The 16,116-nt window shown below is 37.4% G+C and overlaps 1 protein-coding gene across 3 annotated transcripts in view; it reads left to right on the top strand.

Annotated features, from left to right (window-relative positions):
• The window catches only part of CWF19L2 (CWF19 like cell cycle control factor 2), a 122,486-nt gene extending 112,441 nt beyond the window's left edge, over nucleotides 1-10,045 (top strand). For all 3 annotated transcript variants that reach the window (XM_038005260.2, XM_008020726.3, XM_008020729.3), the window contains 3 exons: nucleotides 1,151-1,231; nucleotides 6,378-6,479; nucleotides 9,354-10,045. In XM_038005260.2, the coding sequence (XP_037861188.2) occupies nucleotides 1,151-1,231; nucleotides 6,378-6,479; nucleotides 9,354-9,497 (327 nt within the window). In that variant the 3' untranslated portion in view covers nucleotides 9,498-10,045. The remainder of the gene's footprint in view (nucleotides 1-1,150; nucleotides 1,232-6,377; nucleotides 6,480-9,353) is intronic.
• Nucleotides 10,046-16,116: the final 6,071 nt, after the last annotated feature.

Genomic DNA, 16,116 nt, shown 5'->3' with positions numbered 1-16,116 from the left:
CTCAGTCTCCTGAGTAGCTGGGACTACAGGCATGCGCCACTACGCCCAACTAATTTTTGTATTTTTAGTAGAGATGGGGTTTCACCGTGTTGGCCAGGATGATCTCGATCTCTTGATCTCGTAATCTGCCCACCTCAGCCTCCCAAAGTGCTGGGATTACAGGCATGAGCCACCACACCTGGCCTACACTAAACCTTTTATGTGATCATTGAAGACGCTTTTATATTGAATGTGCTATATATTACAGTGTCAAGCCAAGCAACTGGTACTTTTTAAATAGGGAATAACACTGTATCTGTTCTATTTAAATTGAAATTATTATTATTTTATCTTTAAAATTTGCTCTGTTAATAACAGTACTGTAAAAACATGAGGTTATTTTATATTTATCACTCTGGCTTTTCTTTCTTTTAAGTATTTATTTACCATAAATAGTAGTTACATTGCTTAGCATAGGAAGTCTTATTCCATGTATATGCATTTTCTCCCTGCATTTAAAAAAATTCTTGTTTTTTAAATTACAAATTGACAAATTGTAGTTATATAAATTCTGACATCAAAAACTTAAAATGTGTGAGGGGTAAATAAAAGCGTTGAGTTGCATGCAATCAAAGTTAAGTTGCTATCTGTTTGAAATAGACTTATGCTTCCTGCACTTTTAAAAAATTGGCTTTATTTTCTAGAGCACATTTTTTCCTGTATTTTTACTTCTTCATTATATGAGCAGAAATAGTTCAAGTCCTTGGTTGCCAGAAAGCATGTAAATTACTCTGTTGCCTTTTGGAAGAAGAGCAGTAAAACTAAATGAATTTATTTAGTAATCTTTATGAATGCAGTGCTATAGATTGAAATTTATGATCACAAATTATGTTTCATGTTAAATTGGTCTTATTAAGGATTGTCATGTAAAGTTGAGCTCGTTAGTACAACAGTTGATGAGTAAAAGAGTAATCTTTGGCTAACGGTAGGATTTTAAAAATTTAAGAAGTTCGTATTTTAAATATCTAAAATTAAAGCCTTAATCAGTTCAGAATAATGGCCTACTATGTATAATATACCCCATAATTAATTTGTTATATTACTTGTTATAAACTGTCTCTTTTTATTTCTTACATGTTCTTTTTTCACTTAACAAATGGATATTTCTTAGAAAGCCATAATGGAATCTGATGAAGAGTGGTCCATGAACAAGAAGTTGATAGATCTCTCTTCCAAAGATATCAGAAAGTCTGTAAGTATCATTTTTTTCCTGGTAAAAGAAATTACCCTAGTGCTCAGGATGTTTATTAATTTCCATGTCTTGGTTGAGAAAGGGACCATTTGGTTGAGTGACTGAAGGCAAAATTACTAATTCCACAAATGAAGAAGTTATTTTTATCCTACCTGGTCTAGAAATGCTTATTTGTTTGTAGAGGGTTTTTGTTTGTTCACATGAATGTTTCTTCCTGAAACATTCCTTTGGCCTTCTGCCACCGTAGTCCCTGTAATTGGCTATGGCAGCTATTAGAATCTGCCGTTGAGAACTCCTGTGGTGAGCTTCCTAGCCCTTGTGGGACAAGTGGTGAGAAGGGCCTTCTTGGAATATAGTGTTCTGCAATTATACTGAGAGCAAAATTTTCCTAGAGGTTCCATTTTAAATTTGGAACTCTTTTTCTTATACAAAGGTTCACTATTATGTTCCTATAAAACTATAAAATAGTAGCTGAGTTAGATTGTGGGTTCATTTGGAGACTTGCCTAATCATACCTCATAGTTTAATCTTTGTAGATCAACTTTTATGTACAAGTTACACATAAGTTGAGCATGTCTGGTAATGATTTTTTCTTTTTTCTAGAAATACAAATTAAATGGAATAGAGATTTAATAGAAGTGTGATTCCTTTTTGGTTTTCTATTCAAAAAGTAGTTTATTCTACAAATATTTATTGTGTGCCTAATATTTACCAGGCACTGTTCAAGATGCTTTTGGTACATAGTGGAACAAAACAGAAAGGTTCCAGACTTGATGGAGCTTATAGTCTAGTGCTGGGGTTGGCAACTCAAGCCCTGCACTCTAAACCCAGTCTTCTGCCTGTTTGTGTAAATGCACTTTTATTGGAACACAACCACACTCATTTGCTTATGTATTGCTTATGGCTGCTTTCATGATACAAGGGCAGATTTGAGTAGTCCCTGCAGAGAACGTATGACCTGCAAAGCCTAAAATATTTTATTATGTGGTCCTTTTCAGAAAAAGTTTTCCAGTCCCTATTCTAATAGGTGTCTCTGGAATACTTCTCCCCCATTTCTTCTTTTGGAAAGCCAGACTCCTGTTACATGTCACATAACTAATAGGATTCCTTATTACACTTATTATATTCCAGTCGAAAGATTCCATTTTATTACATTATTCAAGATGCATGGTTTTATTTTAGAGGTAAAACATTGTCTACAATCATTTTCTCTTCTCTGCTGGTGAATTGGGCCAGACAACATATTAAAAAACAACGTAGAACAAAACAGAAACTCTAAATGTACTGTTTACTTCCCTCCTTTATGTGCCTATAGAAAAAGGCATTTAATGTACATACATCTTTTGTGCTAGGTTTTTCACTTCTCAGTTATAATTTCTCTTGCTGTTAAGTATTCTTTCACAACACAATTTTAATGACGGTTGAAAATATTTCAAAGGAGAAAAAATTTGATATATTAGTCCTCATTTTCTATATTGTATATACATTTTCTTACTGGTGAACTATCTAGTAACTTATTACTTGTTTCTTTTTTAAAAGCTCAGTGAGTGCCTGTATTAAGTAGCCAGGAGGTCTTAATATTTTAACTTAACATTATGAAACATAGGAAACACAGATCCTGTAAAAATGGCAGTTGTATATTCAACTTTAAAGCATTTCAAAGATAGCAGCAATTGCCTTTATTAAGGCATCACTTAGTATTATATCTGAGACTAGCTGAGGTTCACTGTCAATGAAGGATGAACCAGATAACCTCTTGAGATCCCTTTTACCTTTTTTTTTTTTTTAGACGGAGTCTCACTCTGTCACCCAGTGATGATCACTCCACCTCCCGGGTTCAAGCGATTCTCTTGCCTCTGCCTCCCGAGTAGCTGGGAGTACAGGTGTGCGCCACCACGCCTGGCTAATTTCTGTATTTTTCATAGAGATGGGGTTTCAACATGTTGGTCAGGCTGATCTCGAACTCCTGACCTCGTGATCTGCCTGCCTCCCCCTCCCAAAGTGCCGGGAATACAGGTGTGAGCCACTGTGCCCAGCCCCCTTTAGCTTTAAGATTTTATAATTATGTGGATGGAAGTGAGAATGAGAAGAGTATATAAGTATAAGAATTATTCCAAAGGAGGTCACTTTTTAGTTAATAAACTTTCCATTATCTTTTCAAAAATTAATAAAAATATTTTTGAACACGAAGTGAACAATACTGAGTTATTTTAACATTATTATTACTCCTTTTTTTTTTTTTTTTTTTTTTTTTTTTTTTTTTTTTTTTTGAGACGGAGTCTCGCTTTGTCGCCCAGGCTGGAGTGCAGTGGCCGGATCTCAGCTCACTGCAAGCTCCGCCTCCCAGGTTTACGCCATTCTCCTGCCTCAGCCTCCCGAGTAGCTGGGACTACAGGCGCCCGCCACCTCGCCCTGCTAGTTTTTTGTATTTTTTAGTAGAGACGGGGTTTCACCATATTAGCCAGGATGGTCTCGATCTCCTGACCTCGTGATCCGCCCGTCTCGGCCTCCCAAAGTGCTGGGATTACAGGCTTGAGCCACCGCGCCCGGCCTATTATTACTCCTGAAAGAAACTTATTGTACTTTTTTTGAAAACTTTATGTCCTTAATAATTTCATGAAATATTTTGCCTGCATCCTTGAGGGTGGGGTGGTTTTTTTTTTCACTGTGTAAATTCTTGGCTTATAATAGAGATTCATGTATATGTAATCCATTCTGATTTTTACAAATTTATGTTTTTCTTTGCTATATGTAGGTAAGCTTCTCTTTATCTGCCCATTTTGTTCATTTTTTCTGGCCCATTTGCTTTCTTTTCAGTGTAATGTGAAGTTCATGGAAATAAACAGGAAAAACAGATCTGAGTGTTCAATGCAGAGGAATTGCATGATAATAAGTAACTGTCAAGAAAAGCAGTCATTTTTCACAAGGCTGTTTTAGTGAGATTGCATGAGAATTCTTTCTGAACTTTAAAAAATGGTATTTTAAGTTTAATTTTGTGATAACTATAGCAATAGAAAAAACATCCAACATTTAGAAATTGATATGGTAAACTAAGGAAAGCACTTCTCACGAAAATGTGGGTTTACCAGAGGCCTTCAAACTCAAGGATACTTGTAAGAAGTCAGGAGTAACATCTGGAATAAAAGTGAAAAATCCAAATACTTCTATTTTTCTACCATAAATAAAAAGTTTTGCTGTAATTCTGTCAGTGCCTTTAAAGAGTGGTGCCAGAGTTCCAAATGCATTTCCTCTGACTGGCCAGTGCAGAAAAAAGTGCTAAATGTACATACACTTTGATACTAGAGCCTTTGCGATGCCTGCTAACAACTCTTCTAGCAAGCAGCAGGTTGTACCTTTTGCAGCCTGCAGGAAGAGAATAGAGAACCTTGTGGCAGCAGTTGCCTTTTGTTTGAAAGTAGTAGTGTGTTCATTATACCATCTTGGCATATATGCCATAGGTTGTTGAGCCTTGGCATGTATATTGGTTTCCTATTGCTGCTGTAAGAAATCACTACAAACATACTGGCCTAAAGCACCACAGATTTATCTTAAAAATCTGGTGATCGCAAGTGCAAAGTGGGTTTCTTTGGGCTAAAATCAAGGTATCAGCAGGCCTGCATTCCTTCTGGAGGCTCTAGAAAGAATCCTTTCATTTGCCTTTTCTAGCTCTTAGAAGCCACATGCATTCCATGGCTTATGGCCCCTTCCTTCCTTTTCAAAGCCAAGAGTGTAGTATCTTCCATCTTTCTCTGACTCTGACCTTCCTATCTCTCTCTTATTAGTGTCTGTATGATTACATTGGGCCTATTTGGAAAACCGAGGAAAATCCCCTCATTTCAAGATCCTTAATAATATCTACAAAGTCCCTTTTGTCACCTAAGGCAGTATATTCTTGGCAAATTGGGGACTAGGGCATTTCTTCATGTTTTTCATGAGACTCAGAGATGTTAATTAACTTGTCTGGGATAACACACTTACAAGAATCAGAGTTGCAATTGGAGCCTTGTCTGTCTCATTTATTTTGCTTTTTCCTAATAGTCAAGGTCATAACATCATTATTATATTTAAATATGTGGAAATATAGAAAAATTAAAGCCACAAATGGTAACCCATTTCTCTGTATTTAATGTTATATACTATTTCGTGAACAGATTTTTACTTGTACTTTTTAAATAACATGAACAACTTTATAAGCCCTAATTTTAGTTGCCTTAGATTTCAAGGTGACCACTCTTCACTATACCATACTGTGCCCTCCCACGTTGTACCTTTTAAAGGACACAATATGCAATTTGTATAGTTAAGTAGGACCGTGTGATTCAGTGCTCAAATAAGTAAGTGCAGACTTTATGAGGGGATTAGAGAGGAGAAATGTTGCTATAAGTTGACCTACTTGGATAATTTCTAGTGACAAAGTTTAGGCTTTGAAGCAAAACTTGCAAGGATATGGAATTTACTTACTTGATAGAGAAAACAAGAATTTATGGCTTTTCCTAGTCATGAGATAGTTTAAAATATGTGTGTGTGTGTGTGTGTGTGTGTTTAGAGAGAGAAGGAGAGGGAGGGAAGGAAGGAGTAAGGAAGGGAGAGAAAAAGACAGTAGGGATTTAATCCTGGAGATATTTTGAAATAAGACTGGTAAACTAAGTGTTGCTGTATCCACTTCACTAGCTCATAAAAAATTATGGTTGTTTTTATATAATTTATCTTTGATAAATATGTAACTGTAAAGATTCAGGGAGAGCTCTAAGTATGTGGCCAGGTCCCTCTTGCTGTTCTGCATTGTGAGTAGAATACAAGAAGGCATATACTTCTTCTCTATTTTGTAGTCTAAGGGAAGTTATTCTGCATTTGCATTTTTTAAAAGTATAGTTTTCCCCCTTGGTTTTCCCCAAGGACAGCAAAATAGTTGGATTTGATTATAATTCATAGATAATGATGAACTATCTGGCTGAAAGGCTACCAAAATGAGATATTTTACTCAGAAAGTTAGGTCATTGTTTAAATATCTCTAGAATTGGAAATTCGTTTTATACATTTGTCTTGAGGAATGCTTAAGATTACTGTCCTTCCAAAGAAGGGAGGGATTATATATAACTTTCTGGTTTCATACTGCATTCCATTTGTGATTTGTCTGTTTATTTAGGTACCCAGAGGGTTACCTTACTTCTCTGTGGATTTTGGCCTTCACGGAGGGTTTGCCCATGTCATTGAAGATCAGCACAAATTCCCTCATTACTTTGGAAAGGTATGCTCACACATTTGATAAAATTCCAGAGTTAGCAATTTGGTAACATTTTTCTTTTGAAGGGAAATAAAAACTTTGGGCACAGTATACGAAGAAGTTGGTGAGTACTGCTCCACCCAGTTTTTAGAGAGAGAATACCTAGCAACTATTAATAAAAATATCCCAGAATGTATATAACAGAGCCGGGAATGTTACTTTGGAACCAAACATTTCTTGACAGTGTCAACAATTACTATAATGGTTGTTTTTGGAGGCAGCCAGGCTTGTGTTGAGAATGATGATAATTGCTAAAACTTATTAAGGGCTTACACTGTGCCAGCTACTGAGCTAAGCATTCATTTAATGCTCACAATAATCCTATTGTGTGGATATTATTATAAATTTCACTTTACAAATGAAGAAACTGAGCTACAGAGAGATTAGGTAACTTGCCCAGGGTAATGCGCTCATAAGTGACAGAACTAGGGGTGCATATAGTCAAGGTTGAACTAGAGAACAAATTTTCTCGTTTTCGTTTATAATTAAGCAAGGTGTAGTCCAAGAAGAACACGTGACTCATTTTACGCTGATAGTTTCTGGGCAGATATTAGCATACAGATCTTTTGATCCACTGCCACAGATGCCTTCTTATATTTTGTGGTGTATAGTCTTTAAATTAAAGTATACAAAGTATCTCAGAATTTTATTACTTACTAGCAGGAAGTGGAGTAAAGTTAATGCAGTAACTGAAACAGTTAAAAGTAATCTGGGCAATGATAGTTTTAGAAGTGAGCCTTTCATCTAGTGTAGATCAGGCCTTTCCACTCATGTTTATCCCTATGTAGTCAGGCCCTCTAAAAAAGAGGGGCCTTAATGAGCTCTGCTTGGGATTCCCTGTTTTCCACCCTGCTCCCCACTTTCATCTCCTGCAGAGGACCATCTTCTGCAATGAGCAGAAATATCTCAAGAGGAATCTCAACTCCAGAGGTTTGACTCAACACTTTTTAATGCTCTTGATCTTAATGGTTTAACCAGCGTAACGAAGTTACATGCATCTTTGAACTGTTGCAACCTATTACAGAAAGTTGTTTGAGAGGTGTTCAGAATTTTTTTTTTTTAACTAGAAGGAAATGTTTTCCCACTGTTCTGAAAAATCCTGTTGTTACTCAGTAGAGCTTTATAACTAGAAACTCTATGGCTGGATTTATTAAAAACAAAAACAAGACAAACAAACAAAAAAACTTGGTCCTAGAAAAAAGAAAGTTAAAATATCCAGTTTCTAAAAGTTGTATATATTAAACTGGGAGATTGCCCTCTCTTCACATATTATTCATGCATTCTGGTTTATATGATACAGTTTGGGAGTTAAAAGTAAATTTTCTCTGTCAGCATTGTGTCACTGAGCCATTTTCCTCAAAATTTGCTTTTTAAGAAATAGCCTGTGGGCTCGAGACCTCCCTGCAGTCTGCTGCTGAAGCAGTTGTTCAGAGAGCAAGAAAAGATTATGGGGGTAGTCTTTCCGTTAACAGCTGCTTTGATAACAGAACAAGAGTCAAGCTTGTATGGTACATATAAGACAAAACTTGGTATTTTATAGACAATTTTAGGTAAACTTTTATAAGCTAGGCTTTCTTAAACTACATTGTTTATTTGGACCAATGCTGAGAAGCTCTCGAACTAAACCTAAATTTGCCCCATTTCTCTTGTCTACTATCTCTGTTGACCCCTTTATTTCCCTTCCCTGATGATAGGAGATTCCCTTTACCATGAAGCATCTCTTGGTCTATCCAACAACTAGATTTTTGTTTTGTTTTGTTTTTGAGTCTCCAAATGGTCTGCTTTGGCACTTACCTTCTACTTTATGAGACAGTCTGTTGCATAGCTGGATTATTACGGCTCCCACCACAGCTCCAGATTCTATTCTGTCTGAAGACAACTGTGTGTTATCTCTGTATCCCCTACAACATAAATGCCATTTGCTTCTGCGTAGTAGGTCCGCAAGTAAGATGAAGAACCTGCATCTGAAAGATTATGTGCTTTGTGCAGGGTCTCACCACACAGTCCAGTGGAGCTAGACTGACTATGCAGAATTTGATCCTTAGTCTGTTTTTTGTTGTTGTTGTTTTGTTTTTTGTGGTTTTTTTTTTTTTCTTTGTTACCATACTGCCCTCCCTCTAAGCATTTAAGCATTAGGAGTCTCCCCCATGTCTTTCTTACATGGATACTCACGTGACTAAATTCGATTTATTTCTATAGCTAACAACACAGGAAGAGGATCATGAAGGAAATCAAAAATAATACACAGATAACCAAAAAGCCATTTATTATAGGACTTGAGAATGTGATTTTTAAATGAAAGTAATATGTAATTTTTAATTCTATCAATAGGTTTACTTAGACTAGTATTACGATAGGATTTTGTTTCCTAAAAAAAAGATTTCCTGCTAACAGTGGAAGAAACTAATTTATAAATATACTTGGTAGCAGAGAAAGAACATTAGCCTGGGTTTCACCTGCAGTGAGCGATAAAGTTAATAATTGCTACAAGTTGATTAACATTTTTGCAGAATTGTTTACTGGAGCCTCTAATAGAGATCAAATTAATTAAATTTCACTTTTTCTGCCTCCCATTTGTTACCATCTAGTAGATGTGCTAATAAGCAACAAAATGGACAGATTGCTTGATAGGAGATGCAGCTATCTTGGACTCTTAGAATCACACGGTTTGCATAGTTAGAATTAATTGAAAACATTTTTTTAACTTCAACTAGTATTTATGCTTGAACATTGTCATGGAGAACTACTTGTTATATTTTATAGCAGAATAAACAGAAGTAATTTATGTTTTCATTATTTATACATGCTTGTGTTTGTGCTTTTCTCTTTCTTTAAAAGGAAATCATAGGTGGGATGCTGGATATAGAACCAAGACTTTGGAGGAAAGGCATCCGAGAAAGCTTTGAGGATCAGAGGAAAAAAGCACTGCAGTTTGCTCAATGGTGGAAGCCATATGACTTCACCAAAAGTAAAAGCTGTTGAGGTGTACCTTCCATTTTAAAATTTCTCTTCAGATCCCGTTCAGTTTTATTTCCACTGCATCTAATGAAGCAACTGACCCTCAGGTCGCAGGCAGAGAGTCACAGCAGCAGACTGCTCTGGGTCTGTGACAGCTGCACATCAGGAGATTGTGTTATTTTTTTCCTCACCTGCTTCTATGGACTTCATTTTAGTCATCATGGAGTAAAAACATATATTCGATGATCTGCTCACATTCCTGCTCTCTACCTACTTCTTGATATTCCAAATTGTTCAGTTAATTTAGAGAAGGCCTTTTCTGAAGGGATATCTAGAAAGCATAGGAAATCCTTGGTTCAGAGGGAAGTGGGTCTGCTTCATGGGCGTTAAGTCTATTATCTGGCTGCTTTTGCATTTTTAAAAATAAGACTTGATTTAATTTTAATTTCATAGGATTTTATAGAAAAGCTCTTAATTTTCTACTAGCAGTATAAAGTATCACTTCTATTCTTTTTGTTAAAGGAAAAGGAAATGTCCCCAAAGTATTAAAGAATTAAATGATACTGAAAATATGTATGATTCAAATTTGTTTTTATTTCTGGATTTTTAAATAGTATCTTTGAATTTTGATGGTTCTAAAAGTAACTTCCAAATAACACATTTTAGGGTTGTTTGGGGTTTGCGTGAAAGTTAAAATTTGTAGCTAAATCATTAGTTTTGAGTTGTACTGATTGTCTTAAAATCTTAAGTAATGAGAGTTTTTATCTTTTTGTTTTGTTTTTATTTATTGAGACAGAGTCTGGCTTTGTCACCCATGCTGGAGTGCAGTGGCCCAATCATAGCTCACTGTAGCCTTGAACTCCTAATCTCAAGCTATCCTCCTGTTTCAGCTTCCCAAAGCGCTGGGATTGCAGGTGTGAATGCCTGGATGAGAGTATGGGGCATTCTGTTGTCCCTTACTTGATCCAAGGAACGTAATTTTTATTTGTTCTCAACTGACACCATAGTCATTTTTTGTAAGTATAGGGTTTTTATGTTTTGAGTGCTCCTACTTTTTTTTTTTTAATGGAAATTATTGTTGTAGTAACTTTTTTTCCAGCTATTGGCTTTTTGGAAGCTGAACCTTTTTGTATGAAATGTTGGATACCTAGATTCAGTGTGAGGTATACTCCAGTGTAACTTATAGCTCTACACATTGTTTTTTTTCTTTTTTAAATTATATTTTAAGTTCTGGGGTACATGTGCAGAACGTGCAGTTTTGTTAAATAGGTGTACACATGCCATGGTCGTTTGCTGCACCCATCAACCCGTCATCTACATGAGGTATTTCGCCTAATGCTATCCCTCCCCTAGCCCCCCCACCCCCTTACGGGCCCCAGTGTGTGATGTTCCCCTCCCTGTGTCCATGTGTTCTCCTTGTTCAACTCCCCCTTATTAGTGAGAACATGTGTTGTTTGGTATTCTGTTCTTGTGATAGTTTGCTGAGAATGATGGTTTCTAGCTTCATCCATGTCTCTACGTTTTATGTTAGTATCTCATTACTTCCTTAATATGTTAAAAAACAAAATGTTTGTGTTCTGTCTGTAGTTTTTTTTTTTTTTAATTTCATAAATAAGTTGAAGTTTAATGTTTTCAGTTTTTGAATATTTGCAACGTACACTTAGGCATATATATCAAGTAGATGTTTGACAGTATTTTATTGATTGCTATTTTAGAACTCTTGACTTTGCTCCCAAATCTTGAATCAGTAACACTAATTTATTCAGTCAACAAATTAACAAACATTTGTTTGTAGAGCACTGTGTTATGTGCTGGTAATGCAAAAATGAAAAGTACTTCCTATACCTTAAATTATTTTATAATGTAGTGGAAAAAGAGATATGTACGTAAATAATTACAGCCCAATGTGATAAGTTCTCAAGTGAGATATGTGCCAAGTATATTTGAGTACAGTGCTAAAGGACTATTTCACATCTCCCCTCTCTTCATTCTGAGATTATGACCATGCTTCCTATTTTACTGCGAAAATAGAAGCAAATAGAAGGAAATTTGTAGCACGTCTTGTCAGTATACCTGCATGCATACCTATGAACTCTACTTTTTCTCTTCCTAATTCCAGATAAATTTTTTTTTTTGTTTTTATCTAGGACCAATACACTCATTTATGTGCTGGATTTTATCCCTTCTCAACAACTAAACTGCCTCTTTTCTCTGTATTATTTTTTTTTTCTCTTCTTTGCAGGATTATTCTTATTAGCATGCAAAAATATTTTTATAATATATCAACAGCAAATCTTGGCATTGCATCTCCCCTCTAGTCCTTTCTGCAGTTGACAGGAAACTCATTTTTTAAAAGTCTGTTTTATCTTCCTCCATTCTAATTCTGTTCTCAGTGCAGTGAGGTTGAAGTCGAAGTTCATCCTCATTATTCTACTAAACTCTTCAGGTCAAAGTCATCGGTGACTTTCCACACTAGCAAATCCAGAATTAATGCTCAGTGTTTGTCTTTATCTATCAGCATATCCATGACATACTTGATCATTTCCCCTTTATGAAACACTTTCTTTACTTTGATTCTAGAACACTGTTTCTTATTTATTCTTCTTTCTTACTAGTTGTATTCTCTCAGTCTCCTTTGCTGGTTCCTCTTCATCTCCGCAGCCTCTAAATGTTGAAATGCCTACTTTCAAGCCTTATTTTTTATCCGTTGCACTCACTTTCTAGGTGATCTAGAAATACCATTTTTAAGTTGGCTTACAACAAATACTTCAGTGTCTTTAATATGCCAGTCACTGTTCTGCATGTAAGGGATACATTAGTGAATAAAAATTCCCTGCCTTAGTGGCTTACGGTAATAGCCATTTTATTATATCTAGTGTTTTATAGGTGAGGCATTTGATAAGCTCAGCTGGATGATTTGCCTCTGCTTCATGGTGTCTGGGGCCTCAGCTAGAGTGGTTTAAACATCTGGAAATGACTGAAGCTATATGTCTAGTGCCTCTGTTCTCCATATGGTATATGCTGGTGTAGAATATTCAACATGACTCCTTTACTCACATGTCTGGTGCCTGGTCTAGAATGACTGGAGCAGCTAGGGACTAGCTAGTGTGACTTTCTCCATATATAGCAATTTCATGGCAGTTGGACTTGCTATATGGCTTTGGCTTCTCCCAGAACAACCATTCCAAAGGACAGTTCCAAGACATAAGAGGTAGAAGGTGCCATCTTGGGGCCTGGGCCCAGATAGTGTCACAGTGTCATTTTTTTCTGTATGTCAGAGTTGTCACAGAGCCCATGTATTTTCAAGAAGCGGGGTCATAATTCTACGTCTTGACTGAAGGAGTGTAAACACCAGTTTACCCTCTGGCCACAAATTTATATTTCTCCCACATGAAAATATATTCAGATCCTCTCAAGAAAATTTCATCCCAGTGAGTCATTAGGCTTGGGCTTGAGGTTTAGGTCTCTTCTGAAGCAGACTCAGATGGACATGAAACTACTCAGGTGTGCTTCCACTCAATCTGAAGATTTGTGAACTTAAGAGACATAAAATCTGCACCCCCTCCACACAAACACTCACCAAACACAATAGTAAGAGAAACATGCATTAACTGCAGTAGACACACTGATGGAAAAGTAAGAAAACAGGAGGAATATAGCAGTCACTGTTCACTAGAAATTTTAAAATTAAGCATATATTGCCAGTTTCTTGGTTAGGTCATCTGTCCTGCTTCATGAGAAGATTCTGTGGCTCTTTGCTCTGTCCTCTGTGCTCTTGTTTTAACCCCGAGTCAGCCTTTCTTTTTCGTAAGAAGTAGCTCAAGTATTATGCTTCCAGACAAGATAGTGGCCCCATTATCTTGCTGCCTAAAACAACCAGCCAACAAACTGCATATGAAACAATGATTTCAAGACATGGGACATCATACAACAAGGTACAGTGATCCCTGTGAGATGAGAAACAAATGAGATGAGTCCTACAGTTGTCCTCTCTTAATGCTTTGAGAGAGTTTCCAAGCCGTAGTCCAAGGTTGGGAAACAGCTTGTTGACTATCCAAGTTGAGGAAATGGAACTGTGAGCCCAGATAGACCAAGTCAGAAAAACAGATTACTAGAGGAAGGAAGGATTGCCTTACAGAGAGAAAACACTAGAGGTATGCAGAGGGTCACCTTTGAGCATCTCTGCACTGATTAGTGCATGCCTTGAGGAAACTACTCAAGGCTAGGCCTAGACTGACCTACGCTAAAAGAGTTAGAGGTGACATTTTCCACAAGCTAGAATGGAAAATGTCATGATTGGGAATTGGATAGAGTACACATAGTGGTAGTAGTAGTATAGAATAATTGTCACAGTAATACAGAATAATCTTTCAGAGACTGAGTATTAATCTAGTAGTCTTAACAAACAAATCTTAAATATAACAGACAAAAGGATCAAACTGTTTCCAAGCCACTTAACTGAATTCCAGAACAAAGCTAAAAAACATATATAGGAATAAAGATATATCCAGTAGTCTGCACTGTGTGCCCATTAGTCACTTAGTAGTCATCTTCATTATCAGATCGATTGTGTTATTTCAGTACTTGTGTTCAAGTAACCCTTATTTTAATAATGGCCACAAAGCACAAAAGCTGGCAATTTAGATATGCCAAAGAGAAGTTATAAAATGTCCCCTTTAAGTGAAAAGGTGAAAGTTCTTGGCTTAGTAATGAAAGAAAATAAATTATATGCTGAGATTGCTAAGAGCTATAAGAACAAATTGTGAAATTGTGAAGAAGGAAAAAGAAATTTGTGCTAGTTTTGCTGTCACACCTCAAACTGCAAAAGTTACAGTCACAGTGCATAAGTGCTTGGTTAAGACTGGAAAAGCATTAAATTTGTGGGTGGAAGACATGAACAGAAATGTGTTCCAATTAATGGCAATTGGGTTCAGTACTGTCTGTGGTTTCAGGGATCCACTAGGGGTCTTGGAACATATCCCCCAGACGTAAGAGGGCACTACCGTATTGCTTAGAAGCAAGTCACAGGTCCTCCTCACACTTAAGGGGATGGAGTCATACAAGGATGTGAAAACCGAGATTAGAACATAATGGAGGCCACTTTAAGAATCTATTCACTGGCATTTTAAGAAAGTCCTGGGAGTGATATCACCAATATGGCAGAGTAGTAGATCTACAAGCCTTAATCTCCCCATAAAAAGGAATACCCATTCACAAACCAGAATAGCCCCGAGAGTGCTCAAGGATCTATTTAAGAATCTGCAGCAACATACTGGAGGAAAAAAAGAAGAAGAAGAATATTCACAGAAAGGATTGCTGTTGAAATTGGCATACTTGCGGCACCAGGAGATGATTAGGGATGAAGAAATGCAGAGGATATTGGTATAAGCTGTACAGGTGAATTGCTGTGGCTCCCAGCATCCTGCTTTGCAGAGGACAGTGGCATCTTTTGCAACAGAGGTAACCAACAGCCATTCCTGTCCAGGAACCCCATAGAGGGAGATGTGGCTGCACACTCCCATAACCCCTAAGAATCAGGTGCTCTTGTGCTGTTCTGGGACTGGAGCTACCACATTTCCCATCCCTGTGCATGCCCCCAACTTCTGAGCTGTGGCTGTTGCACAGGTGCCCACATTGCTGACCCCTACTCTGAGGGTTTACTGTGTGTACCCATGTCTCATACACCAGAACTATAGCAAGTGAGATCATGTGTGGGCCCCAGAGCCAAGGTCTCTCTGTGCATGCCTGTGCTCTGGGCACAAACTTAGCTGCCGTAGAGAGCTAGCTGGCACCCCTAACCCTGGAGCCACTGTAGCTCTATTCATGCCCATAGTCCTATCCCATGTTCCATGGCTTACCCATTACTTCATAAGCACCAACATGGAAGTGGGGGTGCCTTCATCCCAGCACTAGTGCCATTAATGCCTTGGATCCCAGAGCCATAGTCCCTCTGCATGCTCATACTTCAAGACTTGGCTCCATGGCTGCTTTACATGCCACTCATCAGACAGCTGTACCACTGCCACTGTGAGCAGGCACACAAGCCAGACCTTGTGCCAAAAGAGATCCCATTGTCCAAAGATTCATTGGTGGGAGAATAAGAGATTGGGAGAACCTAGCAGCCATTGCCACGGACAATCCCAATAGCCCTCACCACTGCTGTGGAGATTCACGGTACCGGCTGCTGAGGATCCCTGCAATCTTTGTCACACTGACCTCAGCTAACAGAACTCCATGGAGACTATACTGCTGTGTCCTGTCTGGAACCAGAACCACTGCACCTCACCCAGCCAGGGGCCTAGCACCCTCTCATAGGGGAAAGGCTTTCCTCACTGAAACCTGTGCATAAAATCTGAAAGAGATGACTACCCCCACCAAGTGCACAGACATCAACATAAGGCAGCAAGAAACATGAAAAATCAAGGAGACATATCACCACCAAAAGAACAATAATTTCCTAAAAGCTGCAAATAGAGACTATAAACTGCCTAACAGATAATTTAAATTGTTTTAAGGAATCTCAGTGAACTTCAAGAAAATAGAATCAATTATATGAAGTCAGGAAAACAATAAATCAACAAAATGATAAATTTAACAGGTTGAAATCATTAAAAGAACCAAACAAATTTTGGAGTTAAAGAAT

This window comes from Chlorocebus sabaeus, chromosome 1, assembly GCF_047675955.1.
Source record: "Chlorocebus sabaeus isolate Y175 chromosome 1, mChlSab1.0.hap1, whole genome shotgun sequence".
NCBI lineage: Eukaryota > Metazoa > Chordata > Mammalia > Primates > Cercopithecidae > Chlorocebus > Chlorocebus sabaeus.
Note: the sequence above shows the minus strand (reverse complement) of the source record. Positions and strands in the feature narration are given on the sequence as shown.